The 20271-nt window shown below is 44.3% G+C and overlaps 1 protein-coding gene across 3 annotated transcripts; it reads left to right on the forward strand.

Annotated features, from left to right (window-relative positions):
• The first annotated feature begins 1677 nt into the window (after positions 1 to 1677).
• On the forward strand, positions 1678 to 17456 carry Rbm45 (RNA binding motif protein 45). Of its 3 annotated transcripts, none has more exons than XM_041639775.1 (10): positions 1678 to 2085; positions 4783 to 4905; positions 6353 to 6479; positions 8765 to 8887; positions 9791 to 9973; positions 11619 to 11748; positions 11896 to 11980; positions 12165 to 12328; positions 13702 to 13900; positions 17179 to 17456. In XM_041639775.1, exons 1-9 carry the CDS (start codon positions 1786 to 1788, stop codon positions 13892 to 13894), a joined length of 1428 nt encoding a protein of 475 aa, XP_041495709.1. In that variant the 5' UTR covers positions 1678 to 1785; the 3' UTR covers positions 13895 to 13900; positions 17179 to 17456. The 3 variants fall into 3 exon arrangements, with proteins under 3 accessions (XP_041495709.1, XP_041495711.1, XP_041495710.1); XM_041639777.1 differs by having other exon boundaries at positions 12168 to 12328; XM_041639776.1 differs by lacking the exon at positions 17179 to 17456 and adding an exon at positions 16989 to 17007.
• The last annotated feature ends 2815 nt before the right edge of the window (positions 17457 to 20271 follow it).

Here is a 20271-nt window from a genome sequence, read left to right on the forward strand (position 1 = left end):
CGTAGGACTTCATAGATGGCCAGATCTTACAGCCGGGATACGGGCCCTTTAGGAGCTGTACTCCTGGCCCGCTTCTGCGGTTCTTTCTTTCCTTTCATTCCGGGGCTAGTAAAGGCTAACTCAGTCTTCGGCTCTAGCTGGCTGCTGACCTCCTCATCGAGGCTCATTAACAAGTCCTAAAAGCCAGCAGGTATTTCCCACCTCACTGGGACCTCTAATTTCTCCTACTTCCTAGGTGAGCAGACACCATCCCCCCCCCTCCCCCCCGCCTCTTGGAAGTGCTTGTGGGAATTGAGCAGATCAAACAGAGGGTTACGTTAACCCCAGGGCCTAGTTCTGTGACCTGAGCCTCTTAACTTTGGGCCTCAGGTTCCCCACCTCTAAAGAATGGGGCTAGGATTCTATGCTTGTAAAGACGCTGTGCGGCCACCAGGCTCTGTGGTTTTAATTGTCTTAGTCAGGTTCCATTTGCTGTGAAGAGACACGCTGACCATGGTAACTCTTATAAAGGAAAGCAGTTAACTGGGGCTTGCTTACAGTTTCAGAGGGTTAGTCCATTGTCACCACAGTGGGATGCATGGCCACAGATAGGCAGGCATGGTGCTGGAGAAGGAGCTGAGAGTTTTACTTCCAGATCCTTGGGCAGCAGGAAGAGAGGGCCACTGGGTCTGGCTTGGGGCTCTGAAACTCCCAAAGCACACCCCCCAGTGATGTGCTTCCTCCAACAAGGCCACACCTCCTAATCCCCTCAAGCAGCACCACTTCCTAGAGACCAAGCATTCAAATCTATGACTCTATTGGGGCCATTTCTACTCAAACCACCACAAACTTTGTCTCTAGCGACTCCTAATTGAGCTTATGGTCAAAATGGTGACAAAGTCTTTGTCAAAAAAACTTTGGTTTTTTTTTTGTCAAAAACCAAAACTTCAGACAAGCTCCCCCAAGTCTTCTGTTTGACCATCCCCAACTTCTGGCTCTCTGTCCTCGGGGCATCCAGAATGAGGACAAATTCTGATAAATCAGTTTCATGGTGGTTCCTGCCCTGATGTCTGACCGCTGTTAATATCTACCCCTCTGGCCAGCCTGCAGCGTGAATTCTGTGAAGCAGGTCTACCAAGAGTCCCTCTTACCCCCAATCTTCAGTAACTTTTCATCTACTGACTTCCACACTGCCCTGTTATAAATCTCCACTTCTCTTCCTGAACCAAGTCGCCTCTCTCCCTTGCTGCAAGTCCTCTGTACCTGTCACGATGGGCCCTTATGAGTAAGGTCTGCCTTTTTTTATTATTATTATTTTTAGTTTGGTGTTTTTGTTATTGCTTTATTTTTGAGACAGCGTGTTGCCCAGATCCTAGCCTCGAACTCACTAATTCTGCCTAAGAGACTCGGATTACAGGCATGTGTCACCACTTCCAGTCTCTCTCTTACGAGGGTGAAGAGTAATCTTTTCGTAACGACACCATTTTTGGCTTAGAAGAAACCAGACGCCAGCTTTGGGAAGGCTTAAGCATCTGGCAGGTGGGGTCTTCTTGGCCACAAGGCAGCTCGGTTTGCACAGGCTGATCCTCTGTTAGCATGGGACTGAAATTTGGGGCTGTTCAGAGTCCACCGTGGCGCCAGGGGGCGCTGCAGAAGGTTCCCGGAAGCCGGACTCTCTCGCCGGGGACCGCACCTGCTTCGGGGCTCAGCGCTCTTCCGGAAGCGGAGGTGTGCAACCGCCGCGGCGGGCTGGTGGGCGAGCGGGCGGACCGAGCCGGCCAGGCTCCCTCTCCTACGTGGGGCACCATGGACGACGCCAGCAGCTCCGCGGGCAGCGGAGGCTTCCGCCCCGGCGTGGACAGCCTGGACGAGCCGCCCAACAGCCGCATCTTCCTAGTGATCAGCAAGTACACTCCCGAGTCGGTGCTGCGGGAGCGCTTCTCTCCCTTCGGAGACATCCAGGACATCTGGGTGGTGCGCGACAAACACACCAAGGAGTCCAAGGGCGTCGCCTTCATCAAGTTCGCCCGCAGCTCACAGGCCTGCCGGGCTATGGAGGAGATGCACGGGCAGTGCCTTAGCCCCTACAAAACCAAGCCCATCAAGGTGTGGCACTGGGGTTAGGGTGTGTGAGGTGAAGATGCTCGGGTTGGGGTGTCAGGGATAAGGGCACTCGGGTTGCGGTGCCTGGGGTCGGGGTGCCCGGGGTTGGGGGGGGGGGTGGTGTCAGCGGAAGCGACGGTTACAAAGTACAGGGGATATAACAGGACCAGCCTATAGCCACAAGGTTTATCAAAGTAAAATTATGTTGTGATAAGCTAGAAAACGATGCAGAGGTTGGGGAGTCCTGACTTTGGTTTTACAAGAATACCGTGTATGTGTGTTCATGGACTGTGGGTTGGGGTCTCTCCTGCTGCTGCTGCTGCTGCTGCTGCTGCTGCTACTGCTGCTGCTGCACCAGGATGCGGTGTTATCAGCTAGGGAAGGGATGAAACTGAGAACAAGGCGTGCCCTAGGTGATTCACGTGCTGTGTGGACACATTCCTTTATCAGAGAGTAAACAGACACTTCAGGCTCTAAAATTTAGAAATTTGTGAGGGGGCTGGAGAGATGGCTCAGCGGTTAAGAGCATTGCCTGCTCTTCCAAAGGTCCTCAGTTCAATTCCCAGCAACCACATGGTGGCTCACAACCATTTGTAATGAGGTCTGGTGCCCTCTTCTGGCCTTCAGGCATACACACAGAAAGAATATTGTATACATAATAAATAAATAAATATTAAAAAAAAAGAAATTTGGGAGCTGATGGCACCTCTGATCTTCTTTTACCTTAGGTCCCTTTTTTTCCCTCCAATATATGCATTTTCTTGCTTCCCTGTATCTTCCTTTGGATATTCATTATTGATGTATCAACTAGATTGACTCAGAGGGGCATTTCTACTCATACCCCAGTAGTGCTTGGCCTAGGATGGGAATTATTGAAGAAACAACTAAAAATAGACTACCTAGGGACATGCCTCTGACACCATCTTTTTTTTCTTTCTTTCTTTTTTTTTCTGTAGTTTTAGAGCCTGTCCTGGAACTAGCTCTTGTAGACTAGGCTGGCCTCAAACTCACAGAGATCTGCCTGTCTCTGCCTCCCGAGTGCTGGGATTAAAGGCGTGCGCCGCCACCACCCGGCTTCTGACTCCATTTTCTAAGCAGGGTCCTTTGCCTCTCTAACAAGCTGTCCTCTGAGCAAGAGTGACAACTCTTGTGTCCCTGGGTCCAGTGCTCTCTCTCTTCCACCGAAGTATACAGTGACATGTTTTTGTTTTTTATTCAGTATCCCTTTTGAGATTCTGCCTCCTGCAGCCTTCACTGTCCGTGGCCCTCACATACTTCAGTGATATGCTACCCTCCTTAAAGGAAACACACACTCGTATGCATGCATAAAGCCTCATGAGTCCTTGTGTATAAGGGGATCTATGTCATTTCAAATTATAAAAAGTGGCATTACCTTAAGAATGTTATGGTTATAGCTGCACAAACAAGTCTATAGCCTTAGTCATAGACTTTAACATTCCTATGGAAATAGAAAAAAAACAAAGACAAATTGATAAACAAATATTGTACTACAAAGCAAATTAGATTCAGATTCACTTCCCTGATAATGTTTTAGTAAGACTGAACTGCCAATAGAAAAGTAGAACCTCTGGTAAATTTTCCATCTGCATGTGAAGAGCTTTTGGAGATTCACAGAGACAGATCAGTCTGACGATGCTGCCTGTGTCTAAAAATGTAGTGTTGGAAAGCAGGTAGAGTGTCTAGACTTAACCCCAACTATATGAATAATTATATTAAATATAAACAAACCAAGCATCTCAGGGAGAAGATCATCACCGGACATAGTGGCACTTGCCTGTACTCCTTGCACTCAGGAAGCTCAGGCAAGCAGTTCTTGGGTGCAATGCCAGCATAGGCTCCACGGGAAGACCGTGTGCCACCCAAAAGAAGATGCCATAAAACAAAAATGAACCAAACACAACTAAGTGATGTTTACAAGAGAAAATGCTTTGAAGATACCATGCCGTAGAAAAAAGAAGCTCATATCAGTGAAGATAGATATCCGTATGTAGAATATTAATAGATAATCTCATAAAGATGAACATATAGCAATCCCGTGTGCTTATGCAGCCAATAACAGAGCTTCGAAATACATTCAACATTTTGGGGTGGGAGAGGGGCTCTGAAAATCAGACCCATGGCTTCATAAATGCTAGGCAAGCACTCTACCACTGAGCTATACCCTCAGTCTGGAGTGTCTTTGACAGGACTAGGAGAAAGAGGAACATATAATCTGATTTATGTACAGTCAGCATCTGATCAAACAGGTAGACCACGAAGGAAAGATATGCCAGTACTGTGTCTAACCACAAAGTCTGCATCTGTTCAAACAGTGACCTGCTCTTGGTAGTCAGAAATGCAAATGAAAGCACTTGGAAGGCAGAGACCTGCGGATTTCTGAGCTTAAGGCCAGCCTGGCCTACATGCAGGGTTTAATCACAGCCAGTGTTACATAGGGAGACACTGTCTCAAAACAAGACAAAAGGGAAAAAGTGCAAAAACCAAAATGTGTTTGGAAAGAGCGCTGTAAAGATTAGTATTGTAGTTTTTTAAATCACTGTAATAAAGCTTTTTTTGAAAAAAAATTATAAGATCCTATCACATTGCATTTCTGAGTTGAATACTTGTATTATAAAGTAAGTGTGCTTAAGGAATAGGGATACAGTTATCGTTATCCTAAGGGCTCTGTATGTTTCTTAGGTTTTCATTGCTCAGTCCCGATCGTCAGGAAGTCACAGAGATGTGGAAGATGAAGAACTCACAAGAATCTTTGTTATGATACCAAAGTCCTATACAGAAGAAGACCTGCAGGAAAAATTTAAGGTCCTTGTGTGTTCTTATCATAACTCTGTTTTCAACACTGTACAGCCACAAACATCTGGACAGTAACAGTGACCATCCCCTCTGCCCAGACTTCATCCTAAAGCATAGGCTGAGAAAATGGAGTGCAAGGCCAGAGAGTTTTCATTAAAACCACACAGCTAATAGGTGGTGGTGCCAAGATTTAAACCCGCTCTGCCCCCAGAGCCTGCGCTCAGACTTTACAGTTCTGAGCACTTCTTGGTCCTCACTTCTCTTGCCTCTCTGCAGAGTGAGTTGCAGGCCTGAGTCAGGCCCCAGTCAGGCCCCAGTGGGCGGGCTGTGTTGGCTAATGCCTATCATGCTGTGTTGACATGGTGCTTGTTCAGAGGGAAGTTATTCCTGCAAGTGGTGTTGTCCTAAAATTTGGCTTCTACACAGGTCATATTTAAGGGAAGCCATTACGGCTCTAAGCTACTGCTCAGAGGAAATGATTTTTGAAGATAATTTTAAATCTTTGTGCCTTTGTATGCAATGGCTACATGTAGGCTTTCCCAGAAGTTACTCAACGGTGTTTTAAGTTGTTTAGCTGTTGTTGTTGTGGTGGTGGTGGTATTTTCTTCTGTTTAACCTTTTAGCACTAAGTTGAGGGTAGGTTACAAGCAAGAAAAAAAGCTAGCAGGAAAAGATGCTTTCTATGTGTCTTTTGCCCTCCTGTTGAGAGTTAACCTTCAAGAATAACAGATTCCAAAAACTTATATTCCATATTTCATCCATAGTAAGAAAATGTTTACCTCTTTTTTTTTCTAAGAGGGAAGAAAAACATTTACAAGAGAATTCTGTAAAATTCATACTAAATGACATGCCATGAGTTTATAATCCCATATGCCTTCAACTGTAAACATTAGTGTGTTTCTCACATGGGACTAACCATCTGAGAGAGCCATCGTGTTTGACTTTGAACTGCCCCTCAGAAGAGCATCCAGATGTTGGTGATACTATTAGAGACACCTAAACAGTTTCAGCTAGCGTTGCTGCGTATTTGGTATTTCCCAGGCGCTTAGGCATTTAACACAAATTAGTCCATTTAACCTTTAGCAATCCATTGCGGTCAGTGCTACAGAAGACACTGGCACAGAGAAGGTGAGTCACCTGCCTACGTACTAAGTTGCTCAGTTAGGATTTGAATCTCCAAATCCCAGTTCCAAAGCCCTCACAGTCCTCTACTGAGCAAGATGGTGTGGATAAGTTCTTTCTCTCCTGGCTCAGTTTCTCTGTTGTATAGGCAAGGTATGTGGGTTTTGTGGGCTCGACGTCACTGTCTGCGAAATCCGCAGTGCAGAATGTCGGTGTAGCCTTGAAGGATTGCTTTGCTTATACACGAGACATGAGTAGGTAAAAATTTAAATTTGAAGTGTCTTTTCTGTCATTAGTTGTGAGCCTCCTGAGGCCATTTCTTTTCCTCTTGCAGGTGTACGGCGATATCGAGTACTGTAGCATCATCAAGAATAAAGTCACGGGAGAAAGCAAAGGGCTGGGCTACGTGCGGTATCTGAAGCCATCCCAAGCCGCCCAGGCAATAGAAAACTGTGATAAAAGTAAGAATGATTTTTTTTTTAAAGCTTTATTTTATGTGTGCGGTTGTGCCCGAATACACATCTGTGTTCCACATGGATGCAGTGCCTGTAGAGGCCAGAGGAGGAGATCATAACCCCTGGAATTGGAGTTCCGGGTGGTTGTGAGCCACTGTGTGTATTGGGAACAGAACCCAGGTCCTCTGTAAGAGCAAATGTGTTCCTAACCACTGTGCCAGCATCGTTCCAGCTCCAGATCTGTTTGTTTGTTCGTTCTTTAACCTTGCTAAAAGGCCTTTAAAAAAAGAATTCTCAATATTATAAATAAGGGAGTCTTTGACTAGATTTTTGCTAAAGTTAAATAAGTAGTGAATATTTCCATGTGATTCAAGGAGGGAAATGTTTGGACTTAGGAATCAGCCATGCACAGAAGCCATCCTGGTGACAGAGCTGTCAGGATGTAAGCACAGGGCATATTCAGGCTTGTTATTTATATAGGATATGATATAAATATAATATATAATTATATATATATATATATACACAAAAAATCAGTTTGTAATATAAAGTACTAAAAATTGATTGACCCTTTTAGGTTTTAAAAATATTTTTTTTTTGTTGTTTTTTAAAGACAGATCTTGCTATATAGCCCAACCTGACCTTGAACTTGTGATCCTGCAGCCTCAGCCTCCTGGGTGCTGGCTTTATAGGCATATGCCATGTGCCCGGCAAATCTTATTCTTTGTATTTGTTCCTATTCAGCCTAAACCCTCACCAGTATTTAATACACTAACAAACATACGAGTTAAGATTGGGTTGGTGAGATTCGCTATCACATATAATTAACTGTAAGCTATAGTGATAAATTATTGCACACTTCGACATTATACATAAAGTTGACTTTGAGAAATGAGAGGTTTGATAAATTATCGAACTTTAGACCATTATAAAAATCAGTATCTACAGGAAGGAGTTGCTGTTGATCAGTAGAATTCTTAGGTGCTTCTAAAGTCCACAGCACAGTTTTCTTCTTAATCGGCTCCCATGGTATGCTCCTCAGCATGCCAAGAGGAAGATAGGAATGAGGTAACTGGTAGCCCCAGATGGAAACCTTTATGTCTGTATTGGCTAAGACCTAGAAAATAAAGAATAGAAGAATACTTTTAAAGGCTGAAAACAAGAAGTATATCTTGTTTTCCATCACCTCCAAATCCCTCAAGCAGCCGTAGCTCCTCCGGAAGTACTGAGTGAGTTCAAGCCAGCTAGTCCGTCATGCTCACACTGTTGAGCCACGTGAATGCCATGACCCCTTGACGTACACCCATGTTGCATAGCATGGATAAGCGTTTTGTTTTAGAGGGTTTGTAGGGGCTTAGGGAGGATGCGGGGTGTCACTGAACCTAGCTCACCAGTTGGCTAGCCCGATCTCCTGCCTCTACCTCTGATGCTGGAATTATAGGCATGCCTGGACTCCCCTGGCTTTCATGTGGCTGTTGGCAGTCTGCTTTCAGTGACTTGTCTCTCCCTCTTCCACTGTTTGAAGCTAATTCTTGGACCCCTAAGTAAGAACTCTCAATCTAGAACAAGGGGACCAGTTACAGAACTGTCGTGATTAAAGATATAACTTAAAAACAGGCAGAGAAGTTAATGTGCAAAGTACCATACTAAGCACATATAAAGGAGGCAGGTTGGCAAAAGGTTAATTGTGAAGATGCCAGGTGAGGTTTTAGTTCTAAGGAAACTGGGCAAGTGGATGATGGCCATCTTTTCTTGGGGTGGAAGGCACAGCATTGCTGACCTTTCTAATCTGTTGATGACGAGACGAGGGGGTTCTTGGCTTGTTTTTATTTATTTATTTATTTATTTATTTATTTATTAAAGATTTCTGTCTCTTCCCCGCCACCGCCTCCCATTTCCCTCCCCCTCCCCCAATTAAGTCCCCCCCCCCCAGCCCAAAAAGCAATCAGGGTTCCCTGTCCTGTGGGAAGTCCAAGGAACCCCCACCTCCATCCAGGTCTAGTAAGTTGAGCATCCAAACTGCCTAGGCTCCCACAAAGCCGGTGCGTGCAGTAGGATCAGAAACCCATTGCCATTGGAGCACAGGACTGAAATCTTGGCTTGTTTTTGTTTGTGGTTTTCTCATTTACGTTTTGTTCTTTACCATGAGATGAAGAAGTCGGGCTGATGGAGGTGGCCACCATGTAGATTCTGTTTTTTATAGTTGTATTTCTAAAACTAGGTCAGACCCGTAAGTCCAAATATGTTAAATTTGCTATGAAGCTTGAAAATTCATGGCTTCTCACTTTCAGGTTTCAGAGCGCTCTTGGCTGAACCTAAAAATAAAGTATCCGAGTCCTCGGAGCAAGATTATTACAGTAGCATGAGACAAGAGGCTCTGGGCCATGAACCGAGAGTAAACCTGCTTCCCTTTGGTGAGTGGACCGCCGTTACCTCTGCCTTAGCAGCGTTGAGTGTGTGATCTAATTTCATTCTCAGGTCGTTCTTTCGTCAGCAACCTGAAAATCTTACCGAGTGAGTGAAAATCTTATATGTAGTTTGTCTTGTTTTTCCTGAGAAGTTGTCAGTACTTCTAATATCCTTAATACTTCACCCTTATTTTGTTTAACTTATGTATAGATTTTTCTGGCTAGCTACACATTATCTACATACTAACCTGTGTCACTACTGCGTGTGTGCGTGTGCGTGTGTGTGTGTGCGCATGTGTGTGTGTGTGCGTGTGTGCGTGCGTGCGTGTGCGTGCGTGCGTGTGTGTGTGTGTGTGTGTGAATTCTGCCTTTGTGCAGCCAACCAAAAGTACAAAAATGTTGCGCAGGTATCTGTTCAGTATGCTGCCTTAAAGTTTGGCTTACAGAAAGGAGACTAGCAGGAGTAGAAGCTAGAAGAGGCTGCTGGGAAGTGGTGAAATCAAGGTCCCTGGTTGTCACTGGCATAACTTTTCAGATAAAATTCTTGCCATATTTCACAGTTTTGTATACTCAACTCCATCCTGTGGTATTTAACTAGACATTCCTGTAGTTGTTCTGTGTTGAAGTTTAGTAGAGAAGTGGGTGAAGTGGTCTGTTTTCTGGTCACATGTTCTTCATGATTGTAGAATAAATATTACAATACTACAAAGTAGGGACAATAGATAGGATTAGAATGCATTGCATACATATATGAAATTCTCAAAGAATAAAGTTAAAAGTGTATTTTAAAAAAGAATACCACAAAATACAGTGTCTTTGTTTGGCACAGTACACTTCAAACAGCCGTGTGCAAAATGGTTACATGAATTTTTAGTGTATACAAATGTAACGATTTACCTGTGTGTATAGTTGGAGAACAGCAGCCTGAGTTTTCAAGCTTTCACAAGAGTGACAGAGGCCAGGAGGCTGTCTCTAAGCGCCTGTCGGTTGTGTCGCGCGTCCCCTTCACGGAGGAGCAGCTCTTCAGCATTTTTGACATAGTCCCAGGCCTGGAGTATTGTGAGGTTCAGCGAGATCCTTACTCAAATTATGGTAAGGTGATTGTTTTGCTGTTGTTAAGTTTACTGTTTTTTTTTTTCTGTTTTTGTTGTTTTTATCCATGACACATTTTTGTACTGTTTATGTTCCAAGAAGTTTATATTTTATTTTTTTCTAGTTAATTTTTTGTTCTTTTGTTAAACATACATATGTTTACTGTACAGTAATTATTTTCACAATGATGTTTTTCTTTAGGTATACCATGTACTTTAATCTCATTACTACCCATTACCCTCTCCAGATCCTTTTTTTCTACTTTATAGTTAAATCCAAGGATACCTTTGTAAATAAATTCCCGAGAATGTATCTTCTTTATAAAAGTCATTCGCTGTAAAAATATTTTAACTCACAAAATAAAGGACTCTCTATCCCACTGTTGAACAACAGTGCCCAGTCTAGGTCTATTTTTACCCTTTGGATTGATGCTAGCAACGTTATAAAATGCTTAAGGTTTCCTCCCCAGGCACCCTCCAAGTCTCCTTTTCTCAAACTCTCTTGCATCTCTGTACATTCTCAGATTTGCTGCAGAATAAGGTGTATCGGTTCAACCAGTGCATTCCCCACAGGCCTGTCAGCGGATGTTCTGATCCAGGCAGTGACTTAGCTGAGTGTCCCTTCACCAGGTGTCTCTAGGCTGTGTCGAGTTGACAGTGAGCACTGATCCTTACAGAGGAAAATGGAATGGTGCTGTGTTTCTCCCCAGAGTTGGTCTTTGAAACCTTTTGGTTCCGTCTGCGAGCTCCTGGGCTCAAGGACGAATCTTACCCTCCCTTCAGTGCTGCCCCCGTAGTTGAAATCTCGTCCAAGGCATGTGAAATGGGCAGCTTGCAGCCTACGACCTTGCCCCCAGCCTGCTGCTTTCCTGCCTACCGCCTTCCTCTGATATTCCAGGCAGCTGAGTATACAATGTAACTAACGGGAAACTCCTCATTTCAATGAATTAAGGGGTTTCCGTTTTGCCAGATGGTGGTGGTGCACACCTCTAATCCTACCAGCAGAGGCAGGTTGATCTTTAGTACAAGGCCGGCCTGGTCTACAAGAACTAGTTCCAGGACAGGCTCCAAAACTACAGAGAAGCCCTGTCTCGAAAAACAAAAATTAAAACAACAAAAAAAAAAGAGTTCTGGTTTTTATGTATATTGATATTCTATTAAAAAATTTTAAGCTGGGCCTAGTGGTGAGTGCCTGTAGTCCCAGTCGTCACTGGGACACAGAGGCAGTGGGATTGTAAACTAAAGGCCCTGGCTTGGCTTACGTATTAAGTTCCTGCTGAGAAAGGAGGGGGCGGTCTTAAAATTCAATTCATTGGATGAAATATATGCTGGGACCATATTTTCTTAAAGTACTATGTTTCTGTTTGACCAAAATTTGACTTACACTTCAATGCCTACAAATAATATTGCATGTGTGTTTAACAGAGCTTTGCCCTCTGTTCCCTTGGATCTCATCTTTATTAGTTGTGTGATATAATATTGCATATGTGTTAACAGAGCTTTGCCCTCTGTTCCCTTGGACCTCATCTTTATTAGTTGTGTGATCATCAGAGTTCTGTATTTTTCACCTTCGAGTACATTGTAACTTGGGCCTTAGGGATACCCGCCATCTTCTACCTTTTCCATCTCTGCTTTTTCTATTTCAGGTCATGGTGTGGTTCAGTATTTTAATGTAGCATCTGCTATTTATGCAAAATACAAATTGCACGGATTCCAGTACCCCCCTGGGAATCGGCTAGGGGTCTCCTTCCTGGATGACGGAAGTAACGCGGCAGAGTAAGTAGCATTCCGGGAATGTGTTAGTGTGGGTGGATAGGACAGTGGCTTGTCGACTAGAAACAAACAGTTAACCTCGGGTGAGGAAGTCACCCTTAGATGGTCACTCTTCCTAGTTTTCTGTAAATTGTCGGTTATTCTTTCCAGTCTCATCAGAAAAATGGCCACCCAGATGGTGACGTCACAGCTCACGTCAATGGTGTGGAGTGACCCAAGTCAGCAGCAGTTTCTGGTGAGTGTGTGAGAATGTGACCTCTGTAATGCGGTCAGCAAATATGATATCTGTTTATTAACAAAGAAAACATTTTCAGAACTATTGTAAAGACCTCATGGTGCAGTGACGTACATCTTAGCTCTGGGCCCCAAATCCCCGAAGAGCGATCTTATTTCTCTCCTCTGTGCCTGCTCTTCCACAGCAGTTCGGAGGAAGTTCTGGGTCACAGGTGCCGCAAATCCAGACAGATGTTGCACTTCCGTCGTGCAAAAAGAAAGCCCCTCCCGAAATGCCCGTGAAAGAGAGACTTTTTATCGTGTTTAATCCTCATCCTTTGCCATTAGACGTGTTGGAGGATATATTCTGGTAAGATTCGCTTCTACAAAGCCACACGTCGGTAGGTAAAAACAAGTACATTCGATGCATTTAAGCAAGTAACCACTGTTCTCTTAATCTCGCCACTGAGAAAGGGTCTGTTCTGAGGTTTTAAAGACTCCTTAGTGGCCTTTTCAATATACCATCATTTCCTTTGCCGCACCTCCCTGGCTCAGCGGTTAAGAGCACTGTCTGCTATGTTCTAATCCCAGCAACCACATGGTGGCTCACAACCCTCTGTAATGGGATCTGGTGCCCTCTTGAGGGAGAGACCTGGGCTGTCGTCCTCATCAACTTAGACCATGAATGAAACCCAGTAAGGAAGAGCTCAACAGAACCGCCACATATGGGTTGCCCATGTATGCTTCAGCATTGCCAGGGCATAAATTTCAAAAAAATTCACTCCTTTGTTGGGCACATATCCTAACCTCTACCAGAATTTCCTGGTTCCCCCCCACCCCCCGTTTTGAAGACATAAGCACGCAGGATGGTCTTTAAGAACTGCGGTGTGGAGTGGACAGATCCCTCATCCCTTGGGAGAAGATGCTCGCATAGGCCTGTTTGCGCATTCCGTTTTCCTCGTGTTGTGATCCAGGCGGATGAATGTTTGCTAAAGATCTTACGTTTGCCAGCACTTGATTGGCACCTGAGGATTACGTCGTGTAGAGCAAATCACTTGGTTATAGGGATAATATGTAATAAGTGTAAAAAGAAAAGGGGAGGGGGAAATGCCAGTTTCTCTTATTTTAATATAACTATATCTACCCTACCCTTTTTTTTTACCCTAGCGTTTTTTTAAAAGACATTTTCCTTTTGCCTTCTAAGAATATTAGTGAGGTAAGCAGATAAGAGCATGTTAAAGATGCACACGGTATCAGGCATGTAGTGATAGTATGTCGACCTTCATGTAACTGATTAATTTAGCTTTAGGTTTTGTTTTGTATTTGAGCCGCTTCTCTGTGCCAGGCAGCCCCTGGACTGGGATGCTAATTGTGACGTAAGCAAACAATTTATTACTGTCCTGAAAGTTAAGTTCATGCTTACCTGGGAAATGAAGTGGAACCCTTGAGGGCAGCCATGAGGTAGACTGTAGAAAGCATTAGAGTTGGGAGGGAGGGCAGCCGTGGGGTAAGCAGAGGCAGGAAGAGCATGTTGGAGTGAGGAAAAAATGAAGAGGCTGTTGGAGAGGAGGGAGCCCCCTGGCAGAGCTAAGGGTGTTCCTGAAGAAGGGGCTGTTTGCTGAGTACCTGATGCAGCCGGGTGTTGGCCATAGGCGCTGGGGAAGAGTCAAGAACTTGCTGTATTTAGAACTTTCTGAGAGCGTCCGTCTGTTGCTGATGCTCGGGTCTTTTACTGTGTTTCAGCCGTTTCGGTAACCTGATCGAGGTTTACCTTGTGTCAGGAAAGAACGTGGGCTACGTCAAGTACGCAGACAGGATAAGTGCCAACGACGCAATCACAACCCTGCACGGGAAGATTCTGAACGGGGTCAGACTGAAAGTCATGCTGGCCGATTCCCCAAGGGAAGAACCCAAAAAGAGGCAGAGAACTTACTGAGTCTTGGTAAGTCTTTCTTAGCCGCTGGCCAAGGAGTTTGGCAGGAATAAGGTCTGTAAGTACTTGTGATTCTCCTTTGGGGACTTTAGAAGCTAGTTAAGACCATGTTGGCTTAAACCCTATAAATAAAGCCAAGTTCTTTTTGTAATTTATTTATTTATTTCTTTGTTTATTTTGGGGAGGGGGTTCGAGACAAGGTTTCTCTGTAGCTTTGGAGCCTGTCCTGGAACTTGCTCTGTAGCTCAGGCTGGCCTCGGACACACAGAGATCCGCCTGCCTCTGCCTCCTGAGTGCTGGGATTATAGGTGTGCACCACTGCCTTGATGGAGGAAGGTCATTGGCTAATAAAGGAACTGCCCTGGCCCATTTTATTGGTTAGAAGATAGGTGGGAGGAGAAAACAGAACAGGATACTGGGAGGAAGAGGAAGTGAGCTCAGAGACTTGACAGCTCTCCTCTAGGGAGCAGACGCCTCGGAGAGAGACGCCATGCCCCGCTCCCGGGCAGACACACACCACCAGCCAGGTTAGACATGCTGAACCTTTCCCGGTAAGACCGGTTCTCACAGATTATTAGAGATGGGTTGATCGGGATAACAGAATTAGCCAGTAAGGGCTAGGGCTAAAGGGCCAAGCAGTGTTTAAATGAATACAGTTTGTGTGTTGTTATTTCGGGCATAAGCTAGCCGTGCGGGCGGCTGGGGTGCTGGGGATGCAGCCCCGCTGCCCCTAATACTACACTGCCTGGCCAATATATTTGTTAAATTTAAAAAAATAGTTTAAAGTCAGGGCTGGCAAGAGAGTTTGGCTGCTGAGGGTGCTTGCTGCTCTTCCAGGGGACTCACATCAGGCTGCTGAGAGCCACCTGTGTGTTCCTAAGGTCTAGGGCAATCCGGTGCCCGCTATGAACTCTACACACAGTCCTGCATACACACCCACAGACAGACGCATCAATCCTTAATCATAGAATATGGCTTTAAAAAGTAATCTCCCTTCCTACTAACGAGAAACAGTATGAATAATATATATATTTAGACCTTTTAAACCTAAATATTCGTGTCTTTCTGAACTCAAACTTATGTGCTTCCATGTATTTCTAGAGAACTCTGACCAGTGCTAAATCCTTCTTTCTCACGAATACTGGACAACACAGGGATTCATTGTTGTATTGAGTAATTTTTAAAACTCAGTCTTTTCCTGTGGTGGGTTTTAGCTATGACTTAAGGGAGATGCCATCTTAGATTGTTTTACTCTAATGAATTCTGAGTTTCCAGGACAATCTCTTTCCTGTTTCCTACACTCATCACCCTCCCAGCCCTGCTACACGTCAGCTGTGTCCGGTTCGTTGCTGTGCGCGCATAACTGTCAGAATCAATCACTGTAGGCCTCACCACCGAGGACCCTGCTTTTGGAAAGCAAAGCAAGTTGTTAGTTCCTCCCTGATAGAAGTCATTTGGCAGTGACAAATGCCCACCTTAAAAATGCTCTTGAATGCTGGGCGGTGGTGGCGCACGCCTTTAATCCCAGCACTCGGGAGGCAGAGGCAGGCGGATCTCTGTGAGTTCGAGGCCAGCCTGGTCTACAAGAGCTAGTTCCAGGACAGGCTCCAAAAAGCTACAGAGAAACCCAGTCTTGAAAATCAAAAAAAAAAAAAAAAAAAATGCTCTTGAATGTCTTATTTAATGACCAAATCTACACTCATTACTCCAAACACTTGACAGTTCAGCTCTAAAAATACTAAGTTATCATTGAAAGAGAATTAGCAAGCAAATTTTGTTTACTAAAAAAAAATATTAATTTAATTCTGTTTAAATAAACAGAAATAAAAATGTTCTGCAAAGATTACACTTACCCTATGTCTAAATGTTTCAGCATATCAGTGACAATGACTGTTTTTGTTCAGGATATCTTTGTCCTCTAAAGGGGCAATAATATTAACTTGCTAGTACAAGAAAATGCATGAAGTACTCTCATAGTTGAGCCTTTCCCAATGATAATTTACATTTTAAAGGGAATTATTGGCCTATAATCTCAGCACTCGGGATACTGGAGCGGAAATGCTGACTGAGGTTAGCGTGGGTGTGGGTGGAGAGCATTAGAGAGTGTGAACAAGCTTACAGCAGACTTGGACTAGATCCACCTCTAATACCTAAGTCTGTGTAGATCCCTTCACGTCAGAGGCCCGGAGACAGCAGCATCCCTGATAGATCGAAATAAAGGCTTTGTAAATGGGACTCAGACTCAGACACGTGTGGCTTTAGCACAGCCTTTCAGATGTCCTCCCGTCCAGGGATGGTGCACAACTACCTCCCAGGCCCCTGGGACCCTGAGACCCAAGCTCTAAACTATAGGAGCTTCTTCACGCTGCTGTGCGCTCACCTGGCTCCCAGTCAGAGGACCTGCACAGCTGTTGGCGTGACTAGCCAGCACAGCATGAATCTGGCCCTTTTTCACTGAATCAAGATACATTTTCAGGGCAGATTCAAAAGAGGTCCTATAACTTGAAAATGGTGACATGGTTAGGATAGACATAGTTACAGTTTGGGTGTCTTCTAATGCACCATGGCATTGATTTTTGCTACCCACCCTCTGTTTACCTTGGCTATCACAGTGAAACTTTCTACCTTTTGGGTTGCATTAAGAAATTATATTGGCCAAGTTTGGTGGGCTGAACCTATAGTTGCCATTCTTGGGAGACTGAGGCCGGAGAGTCAAGTAAATTCAAGAGTGGAAGGCCAGCCTGGAAGACATAGTGAGAGCCTGTCTGTCAGTGATGATCTTGTTTTCAGGTTCAGCACAGTAGTGTGATAGACCCCGGCACTTTCCATGGCTGTAACAGGAAGAACTTCTTTGGTGTGGTTGGTACAAGGGCTCTTGAATGCTGGTTGCTTTTGTTTCCAGGAATACGCCTGGGACTAAATGAGCCACACCTAAGAAATAAGAATCTGGTTAAGAGTTAATGTTGAATGTAGTTGAACTTTATTTGGAGATAAGTCTTGTGTTTATAATTTTTTTCTCTTTCTATTTGAGGCAAATAGAAATTTTAATATTTCACAGCATCTTGTTCTAAGTTAATTCACAGAACTTTCCCTCTAGAAATCCAGTCCCTGCGGGCTCCAACTTTCTGAGTAAGTTTGGTTTTGTTTACTTGGTGGCATTTATGATTGAACGGATCAGACTGGCTGTATAGAAGCTAGAGAATCCCCGACAGTTTGGGAATACTAACTACGAAAGCTATTCCCTTCCAGGTGATGATTTTCTTACTTGTATTGTGTTCTTTCTACAGAACAGAGACTAACTAATGACATAGTCCTCAGCTGACTGACTGGACGAACTCCCTGTGGACAGTTGACAGCTTTTTTTTCTTTTTTTCACATATCTGATAGTCTGCACACCATTGCTTCCTGGGATTTCTGACTTGTATTTCTGTCCGACCGTCATGGTAAACTAATATAGAAATTGTTTCCTGGAAGAATATGTTGTTGTGAACAGTAGAAATAAAGCTTTCATAGAGAAATATGTTGTCATTCATAGCAGAAATAAAGTTTGCTTTGCATAACTAAACCATGACTTATTTATGTGGAAGACGAGAGTGAAGAAATAGTAATAGGTGTTCAGAATTGAAATAAGCGGCCTGTTTCATTGATTTTTGAGATACGTATCTTCACATTTTAGTATCTTTGGGAGTAGAAACATGCCAGGTGGGTGAACCAGGCTGACTGGCAGTCTCTTCCCAGTGCGGCGTAAGTAAAGGTGTTCCTTTCAGCCGCTTGCGTCTTAGAGTAGTGAAACAAGCTACATGCGCAATCCACACATCCCTCCGTCGATGCCGCAGTGACACAGCGGAGACATTGTACTAGGAAGGGTGGAGTGCTGTGGATTTGTTGCTAGGCCAAAACTTGTTGGTAGTTTTATCAGCGTTTTGGGGATTATAAAGTGTCAATGATTTAAACATTTATAGGGATTGTTTTGGTTTTTTACATGGGGTTGTCATTTGTCATGTAATAACAGGCTGACGTAGAACCCCTGAGCCTCCTGTCTCTACCTGCCAGGGGTTAGGAATATAGGTCTAGGCTAGCACACCTGACTTAAATTTACATAGTATCAGTGGCTTTGAGCAAATGAACTTTTTTTTATTTATAAATATAGAAACATAATGGACAATCCAAAAATACGATATGCAAGCAGTTATCACAACAGACTATGATAGAAGATGGACTCATTCTGAAATGAAAAATAGAAACTAGGAACCTATCAGGTGTGGCATATCATGTCTGAAATCCCAGTGTTCTGGAGGCTGAGGCAGGAAGATTGCTGTGCATTTGAGGCCAGCCTAGCCGTGAGATCCTGTCAAACAAAGCAAAAATAAAATAAAATTGCATCTGGTCTTCCCAGACAGAAACTGAGCCAGTGATTTTTCTGTGAGCCTGGAGCCATGCTTATTAAGAGGCAGAGCTCGCTGTGGGAAACGAAGACTTGAAGTAAAGAAAGCTGAGGATTCGTTACCAGCAGATTCATTCTTCCCAGACTTACTTCCTGTACACAGCTCACTTTTCACAGTTGAAATTATTTACAGGCTGTCTGGCTCTAACACTACAGTTATGATTGAATTCCCTTTCAAAAATGCTCCTGTCCAGGTGTTTATACTGGGCAAAAATAACACATTTTTAGAGAAAGGAAACACCCTCTGCCTCATACTTTTGGCTTATCCTCATAGTTAGAGATAAAATTCAACATCTTCCAGTTTTTTGTTTTGTTTTTTTTAAATTTCTGTGTACCTCCACATCTTTCTTTTTATTTTTAAGATTTATTTATTTATTATGTATACAGTATTCTCACTGCATGTATGCCTGCAGGCCAGAAGAGGGCACCAGACCCCATTACAGATGGTTGTGAGTCACCATGCGGTTGCTGGGAATTGAACTCCGGACCTTTAGAAGAACAGGCAGTGCTCTTAACCACTGAGCCATTTCTCCAGCCCCCATCTTCCAGTTTTTAATCTGCTGTCTCGCCAGCCCACACAGAGGCTGGTCCTTTTTTGTAGCTGCCGTATGTAAGCCTTCCTGCTGTCCAGCTTTTCCGGTGTCTCACTGAGCCTGCTTCCTCAGTCTGCACAGGTGCTGCCATGGCTTGAGCAGAAATGGCCCCCATAGGGTCACGGAGTTGAGCACACAGTGACATTGTTTGGAAGATTTTGGAACTTTTTTGGAAAGTCATAATCAAAGTTAGTGGCAGAGTTTAACAGGTTGTTCCAGGAGAAGCTTGGAAGGTAAAGAAGAGAGAAATTGAGTAACTTTAACCCCAGCACTTGGGGAGGCAGAGGCAGGTGGATCTCTATAAAGTTCGAGACCAGTCTGGTCTAGTGAGTTCCAGGCCAGCCAAGGCTACATAGTGAGACCCTATCCCAAAGACTGGAGTAAAATATAAGAATGCCAATATAATGCAGACAGTAGAGACTAGCTCCTGAGGACTAGGTAGCAGCTGGCCTGCAGGCTAGTCACTTGATGTTCTGGAAAAGAAACTGACTGCATCCCACCTGTGTTTGAGAATTTGCATGAAGCTGAATTTAAAAGCAATGGACTAATTTTAGTAATGGGAATTTCAAGCCCTCCCGACATGGACTTGTGTGAAATAGTTCTTACTGGTCACTCTTCTGAAAATCTGCAGTGAAGCAACAAGTGGGTGAAGGAAAATCTTAAGATTGCAGCCAGGACTTGTGCTAGGAAAGACTGTAGCTGTTAAAAGAATTGGAACCCTTAAAGAGAAGCCCCTGACTGTACTGTGTACTATCACAGGAAAGATGCCCTCAGGGCAAGATCCCACCCATCTAATGCTCCAATTCTGGGGTGTGTGTGTGTGTGTGTGTGTTAGGGGTGGGGGGCAGGAGTGGTGTGTATGTGTGCATACGCGCTAGTGGGAGGGGGTAGGTGTAATGTATGTGTGTGTGTGGTAGGGGTGGGGTGCGTGTGTGTGTGTGGTAGGGGTGACATTAAAGGTTTCACTGCTCGCAGAAAACAATAAATAGGGAATGTTTTCACCCTCTCAGAAAGGCTGCTACCACTGTGGCCGGAATAAGTCAGGGTTCACCCCAAGTGCTCAGCCAAACTTGGCAGGTGTGGGTTTCCGGAGACAAAGAAGCAAGGGCCATGGATTCTTCCTCGGCATTCTCAGCCGCCGAGACTAGGCGCTGTACACACGGGCCTGGAAGTTAATGTTTCTCCAGGTCATAAACCCACCTCTGCAGACTTGGAGCTGGGACCTCAGATGAGAAAGAAGATGGGCCTTTGTCTTTCCGGGTCTGGGTTACCTCACTTGATACATTTTTTTTTCCATTTTTTTTATTGAGAAAAGGAGAAAAAAAAAAACAAGCTTCCACCTC

Source organism: Microtus oregoni, unplaced genomic scaffold, assembly GCF_018167655.1.
Source record: "Microtus oregoni isolate MIOR12 unplaced genomic scaffold, Mior012 000060F_ref0000265, whole genome shotgun sequence".
NCBI lineage: Eukaryota > Metazoa > Chordata > Mammalia > Rodentia > Cricetidae > Microtus > Microtus oregoni.